The sequence below is a fragment of the Nycticebus coucang genome, chromosome 5 (assembly GCF_027406575.1).
Source record: "Nycticebus coucang isolate mNycCou1 chromosome 5, mNycCou1.pri, whole genome shotgun sequence".
Lineage (NCBI taxonomy): Eukaryota > Metazoa > Chordata > Mammalia > Primates > Lorisidae > Nycticebus > Nycticebus coucang.
In genome coordinates this window covers 93,541,287-93,548,688 of record NC_069784.1, presented here as the reverse complement: position 1 = coordinate 93,548,688, position 7,402 = coordinate 93,541,287, and the positions used below count along the sequence as shown (strand labels likewise).

The following is a 7,402-nucleotide window of genomic DNA, read 5'->3' as shown; positions in this document are numbered from 1 at the left end:
TGAAAGGAATCCAGACAGCACTGTATATGACCAGCCTGCTAATCAAGGTCCTAACACATAAATATGCAGTGCTGACCTAACCAGAACTGAAGATAGCTCTGTTAGGAAGTCGGGGAGGAATGCAACAGGTATAAAGAAAGAACGGCATGCATTAGTAGGCGGTTTAGACCTGATCATAAACCAGTAAGCACATGATAGATGCAGCAGCAATTGAAAATTGGCTACTTTGGGGAAGCAAACGAGTTAAGAAGGGAAAGGGAGAGGAGATTTTTTAAAATATAAGCTATCTAGTATGATTTTACTTTTTCAATCACGCATGTTTATAATTTACACAAAATAAAAATTCTAGTAAAAAAAAGAAAAAGCAAAACAGAAAGATGGCAACTGTACACCCAAGAAGAAAAGTCATAATGCAACCTACTGATTTTTATTCTTCACATAGTGACTCTATGTCTTAACACAGAGTTTGAGACTCTCTATTAAAATAGATGACCAAAAACTAAATATTTCATGGAATACATGATTTCCCTCAGTCATTTCTTGAATATTTGTTACTACTTCGTTGACACTGCATAGCATAAAGCAGATATCTAGCTAAAACATGGCTGAAAAAATACATCATTTTTTCCCAGCAAATTAAATTAGCTGTATAAATGAACCTCTTCTCAACATGAATCTAAAGAGGAGACAACCAAGCCAATGGGCTTTGCCTGCAGACAGGAAATAAGCCCAGGGCAGGGAGCAGGAAAGGCTCTAGTCGAGCCCTTCCGCCTAAGCCTGACTTTCTCCATCTGTAGATTGAAGGGGCTCAATCAGGTCATTTCGAGTTCCTTTTTTAGCACTAAACTTTGAGTTAGACCTTCACACATCTCCCTAATTTCTTTTTTCTTGAGACAAAGATGACCATATGTCCCAGGATACTGACTACAATCCTTGTTTCTAGCTGTTATCCTGGAATAATGATGAATTGATCCTCCTTTAACTCTCAAAAGTGTCCCAGTTTGGAAGATAAATTTCATGGCCCTCCTACTCCACTCCTTAGAAATAGAAAAAAGATTAAAATAAATAAAATCTATCTATTGAACACGTGAGTTCACCTTTAACTTTACGAATACAATCTCCTATAGCTTGCTTTCTTAATGTTTGGAGAAGTTTCAGATTCCTTTGTGAATGGTCCGTGAACTACGGAGAATTTGTTTAAAACCAAAAAGTTATATGTAAATTTTTCTTTTTGAAAATGTTCAGTATGCCAAATATTTTGTTAAAACATATTTTCTCATAACCTTAGGACATGTAGGGCTTAAAAGCTATAACTACAATACTGGTGGTTACGGTGCTAGCCACATGCACCGAGGCTGGCAGGTTCGAACCCAGCCCGGGCCAGCTAAACAATGACAACTGCAACAAGAAAACAACTGCACATTGTGGCAGGCGCCTGTAGTCTCAGCTACTTGGGAGGCTGAGGCAAGAGAATCACTTAAGCCCAAGAGTTTGAGGTTGCTGTGAGCTGTGACGCTACCACACTCTACTGAGAATGACATAGTTAGACTCTCTCAAAAATCAATAAATAAAAATTAAAAAAAAATTTGTTCACTATTCTAGGTGAGACAATGAATTTTAATTGTTAAAATAATTCCAGAAGGAGGATGGGCGGAGGGAGGGTGATTGGTGGGATCACATCTACGGTGCATCTTATAAGGGTACATGTGAAACTTACTAAATGTAGAATATAAATGTCTTAACACAATAACTAAGAAAATGCCAGGAAAGCTATGTTAACCAGTGTGATGAAAATATGTCAAATGAAAAAAAAAAAGAAAATATGTCAAATGGTATATAAAACCAGTGTATGGTGCCCCATGAGTGCATTAATGTACATGGCTATGATTTAATAAGAAAAAAAAGAAAAAAAAATAATTCCAGAACAAGGCCTTCTACCAGAGTCTTACAATTACAGCCATGATTTCCAAAGAGTGTTCTCTCAGATTATAGGTCTCATCCAACATCCTTGCTGTTTGAGCTAATCCAGGGGTCCTCAAACTTTTTAAACAGGGGGCCAGTTCACTGTCTCTCAGACCGTTGGAGGGCTGCACTATAGTTTAAAAAAAAAACTATAAACAAATTCCTATGTACACTGTACATATCTTATTTTGAAGTAAAAAAACAAAACGAGAACAAATACAATCACACCACCGCATGTGTTCCACGGGCCGTAGTTTGAGGACCCCTGAAATGTGTCTCTTCCACTGCACAGACAAGCCCTGCATGCCAATGATTCTCAAATTTTCTTTACGTCTAGGACGATAAGTCCTGCTGGTATCCTGAACAGCAGCTCACATATGATCCAATGAACTTGAAAGATTCTTTTCATAGTGAATAGCACTGAAACAGATTCCATAACTGATTATTCAGTTTCAAAGGAGATTTAACATTGCTTGCTTTTCTCCAAGTTATAAAGAGTTCCTTAGTTTTACTCAAATATACACTATCCCTGATAGAAAACATGTCTCATTATGAAGAGCTTTGATTTGTTTCAGCAATTTTTTTTTTTAACTGAACCATTTAAGTTCCTGCCTAAAGAAATTTCTTTTTAAGTGAAATAAATACCAGGTCCACTAGAAGAAGAAAAAGAAAAACACTTAATTTTAATTCATTTTTTTTTAAAGATACATGATTACCATATTTTAAAAAAATAGTTAAAAAAAAACGAGCCAATGTTAGCCTGGTCATGCTACGGTGACTAATGTATTGTCTAGCCTTAATCTAATGAAAATAAAAGGAAAGCTAGCTTTGGCACTCACTCGTACTTTTCATGTCTATTGGAAAGTATGCCTGAATTTTGGATCTGAGATCAGGTTTGCTTGGTAGCCTCAAAGAGTAATTTTCCCTTTTTTAAAAAAATGTCCTTTTGATCATTTCAGACAATTCATCCTTTTGAATGAGAAAGAGTAGAAGAGAGGAATGTTGAATGAGGTTAAGTAAACGGAGAATCTGTCACATAAAGCAAGTTTAAATCCCAGTAACAGCATCCACGCAAGACAAACGGAAGCATTATTCTTTTGAAAACATTATTCTTTGAAACAGTGTGTAATGACATCCTCCCTAGAGACTTTCCATGAGAGAGGAAAAAAAATAACTGCCTCAGAAAGTCATTTTCTAGATGCTAAAGATAATGAGTGAAGCACAGTTAAAAGTCAACTTGTGTTTTCTTATGGAAGAAGGTTCAGAATTAGAACTGAAAAAGGTACTCATAAGTTATCTCCGATTCTTGTCTTTTGGTTATATACTGGTATTTCCATGATCCAAAAGAAGCAAATAAAAGGAAAGATTATAATTATTACTTTAGACCTATAAATCAGTGAACGTGTCCTTAATGTAAAATTCGAGCTGAACATATTTTTCATTTTCAAAGGAGAAATGTATGATTCAAATACGATGAATGTTAGGTAATTTATCCTTACGTTCCTTTCAAGAATATCATATTCTTATGCTCAAGTATGAAGATTATATTTCCAGAATTCTGGGCTACTGTTACCTCTTGAGGACTTGATTAAAAATAATGATGCAAATTTTATGTTTTTAAAAGTTTGTTATTACTTAAATATCAGAAGTTGGCTATTTTTTAAAATGTTTAAAATATTCAAATAACAAAAATAAGCAGAGAAATTTTTTTTTGATTCAAACACTACCATATACATTAATACATCCATGTCCAGAGAAAGATCTTTCTTTGACAATTCTGGAAGATGTTAATACATTTTGAAAGTAATGGAACAAAGAAAGACACTAGAGAAAAATCACAATTATGATCTGTTTATTTAGCAAAATAAACTTGAAAGTTTTCTATTAAAAAAAACATTAAGAATCATATCCAAATTTTAGACTCCCCATCTTGTTTTGTATTAAAATCAACATTCAGGATGAAAAATATTTTTAAATTTTAGTCACAGGGTCTACAATAGTCTTCCATATAAGGAAAATACAGTATTACATTATCTATAATTGTCTTAATTATTGAACCAATGAAGTATACAAGCGACCAATTGTATGTGTCCAGAGACAAGCCTTATCAAGGAAATATTCATTCATAGATATGTTTTCTCTTGGAAATTTATTTTCAGTTTTTAACCATCTTCGGCCATTATTTTTACTCTGTGATCTGAATAGCCATCCAGATCCTATAGTAACAGACCCTGTTATTCACATAGCTATGAGGACTACTTCCCCAAGGAGGCTGATACCACCATACCAGGAGTTAGAAACATTTATTTCTCAATATGATTATATTATTAAAAAATGTTTTCTTCATTTCTCAGAATTATCTTCTTTAGTCTCTTCCATAATATAGTATCTGGAAATTATTAATTGCATTAAATTAATATTAATAAAACCCAATTCTATCTAAATCATTTTGTTTCCCCTAAGAAAAATTACTTTAAAAAATCAGACTCTGTTTTTTTTCTAAGAATAGTATTATATGGATTGCTAAATGAGCAAAACCAAATACTTCCAGAAACACCAACCAACCCTCATTCCTTTGATAAATTCTTTGCGTGTGCCACCTCTGATTTCTCCATATCCCTCCTTTCGTATCTAAAGATATCTTCCTATAATTTATTAAAATGAATTTTTTAAAAAATCCAATGACTGGGACAGTGAATTCTTTTTTGCATAGACTCATGATCCCAAAATGATCATGCCATTTATAGCTTCAGTGCTAACACTGTGATTGGGAACAAGAAGAGTACAACCACAATAAAATACAGCTATCTATCAGAAGGACTGCATAGAGACATCTTTGGCCATGCAGGCTCTGGGCCCTCTGGAAATAAGTCAGCTGCATGGCCAACATGACAAAGAAAATAGCAATGTTCAGAATCAGGAACAGTCTGGTATAGGAAGCAGAGAGTGATGGGGCTCTGCTGTGAGTTGTTGTCATCATCCGTGCCTGTCCAAACCGGCCTTTCATTAATCCCCCATTTTTATGTTTCTCATATGTTACATCTGCAAAATCTAAAAGGTCTTTCATTTCTTCATCTTCATCTATGGGTAGTTCTTTCTGTGCCAAAATCTGAGCTTTCTGTCGAATCTTTTTCTCATTGACTTCAATCTGTGCAAAAATATCAGGGACGGCATCCACAAATTTATAGCGTTTGCCTGCCCTTCGGTTTTTCTTTGACTTGCTTTGCTGTTGCTGCTGTTGCTGTGATATGGCGAAAATCCTGTCAATGGCCTCCTCGGTCTGTCTCTTATCAGAAAATCGCAGCAGGCGCTCTGCAGTCTTCCTAAAGCTAGCTGTGTTCCGGACTCGGGACAGTATCTGTTTCTCCAGCAGCTGGAACACTGGCTTAAAATGCTGCAGATTCTGTTCCACAATGGCAGCGTAGTCCTTCACCTCAGGGACAATGGTGCTCTTGATGGCTGAATTCCGGTCGAACAGAATTTTCTGGCGATCTGCAATGACCTGTGCAAAGGCAAACTGGCCTGTGGCCTCCCCTGTCCACAGGTACGTTGCATAGGCATGTTCACTGGTGGCTATGAACACGTCCAGTTGCTGAGAGTCTCCATGGATGCTGAAGCTCTGCACATCAACAGATGGTCCTATGAAGAGGTAAGCTGCCCTGGTGATGGGACTTCGGAGGTGCATGGTGACATTCACATAGTTTGTCCCATTGTAGGGATAGCCCCGAGGGTATGTCACTGAGGCAAAGGTTGCTTTCTCACTGTAGCCAGTATCATCCATCCAGTACATTTTGTAGAGCCCATCTCGCTGCCTGATGAAAGCCCCGTGGACACCATCTACCACTGTCTCCTCAAAAGGAACATCCACATTGTGGAAGAAGCTTGCTGCTGTTTCCAGGGGGCTCTCCTCTCCCAGATGTATTTGATCCACAAGGAGAAGCAGCTGCGGATGTAGGAGAATCAGATTCCTCTGAACATTCTTCAGATTGAGCTGGGGGTTATAAGCTCCCACACCTTCTCCTCGGATGAAAACCACCCCATTTTTCTCCACTGCTGCAACCACTCTGCCCTGACAGCTAGCTGCCAGGTCATGCTTATATTTAGACCATTTTGATGAACAGTCTTCTGTGACCTGACCCTCCCAGGGAGAAAAGCAGCTCTTTGACACAGCTGGGGAAAACATCAAAACGTTGTTGAAGAAAGTGTACTTTGGTCCGTAGAGCGCCTCAGTAATAAAAGGCACACCATTGGGAGCAAAAGTAAATGAGTTTTGATCGGGATGTTCATGCCCTGCATTAAAATTTCTCCATCCTCTGATCCAATCTTTGTATTTGTTTCTGTGGACAATGTCATATATTGCACGTCCCCCAAGCTTTCCTGACTTAAAGGAAAGGAAAGATCTATTGATTTCTGCAGGCAGTGCACTTCCGTAAGTCACAACACCCCAGTCTTCAAAATAATGGAGTGTAGGGGTGCCAAAATCTGGAGGAGGAACCGATTTCAAGCTGGCATCATACCTGAAATTAATTTAAGAAAATTAAGGTTTGCTGATGGAAGTGAAAATAATATATAAGAACTGTGATGCCACGTGGTAATATGTCTGGAAGAGACAACATGCAAATGCCGCCCAGGTCACTGGCAGGGCGGAGTGTATCAGGGATACGTTTCTGAAAACATCCGCGAGTAATTAGCATGTATGATGGGAAACTCTCGTGACTGGGAGAGGAGTATTTGATTATAATTTGTGACCCCTGCGTTGGAGCCCAAAATGACATCTACTGGTAATCTCCACCTGATGATTTCAGAGAGGCCACCTAAATACTGGGGCTCACAGGTCTAGGCACTTCCTCCACATTTCTAGCTGAGGGGGCTCCTCTTTTAGGAACCATCTTAGGATCTGGACTTTAACAAGCCTTAAGTTGTTATTATTGAATATTTGGCTTTGAAATTAGTTCTTCACCCATATTTTTTTCCTCTAAAAATTAATTGAAATAGAGCAGAACTTCACATACTAGAAAAAATTTGTTAATCATTAATACATCTAAAAATACAGAGGAAATTCCAGGAAACTAATATTAGAAGTTTTATACTTGTCTACAAGTATACACTACCCAGTCAGATGCAAAGGCTTTATTGTGTTTCAGTCGGCAGATAATGCCATGCATCTTGGACAATAAATGGTTTCTTATTTTTAATTATGATAAATGCTTATTATTAGCTCTTATATACTTTTCCCTAAAGTAAATAAACGTAGTAGAGTTAATCTTGCTGGGTTTTGGTTTTGGCCGTTTGATCTGTTGTTCTAGAGCCTCGGTTTTAGAACATCAGAAATTGTATCTCTACTTCGATCTAGTATAATGTTGCCTTAATGTGATTTAACAAAGACAGACGCCAGCTGAATTGGCCATCCTTCTCTCAGCTTTCGATCAGTTTGCATATT

General features: G+C 37.3%; 1 protein-coding gene across 6 annotated transcripts in view; it reads right to left on the bottom strand.

Annotated features, from left to right (window-relative positions):
• Positions 1–3,797: 3,797 nt before the first annotated feature.
• Positions 3,798–7,402, bottom strand: part of DSE (dermatan sulfate epimerase) — a 65,124-nt gene continuing 61,519 nt past the window's right edge. For all 6 annotated transcript variants that reach the window (XM_053592295.1, XM_053592292.1, XM_053592294.1 and 3 more), the window contains one exon: positions 3,798–6,479. In XM_053592295.1, coding sequence (XP_053448270.1) covers positions 4,718–6,479 — 1,762 coding nt within the window. In that variant the 3' untranslated portion in view covers positions 3,798–4,717. The remainder of the gene's footprint in view (positions 6,480–7,402) is intronic.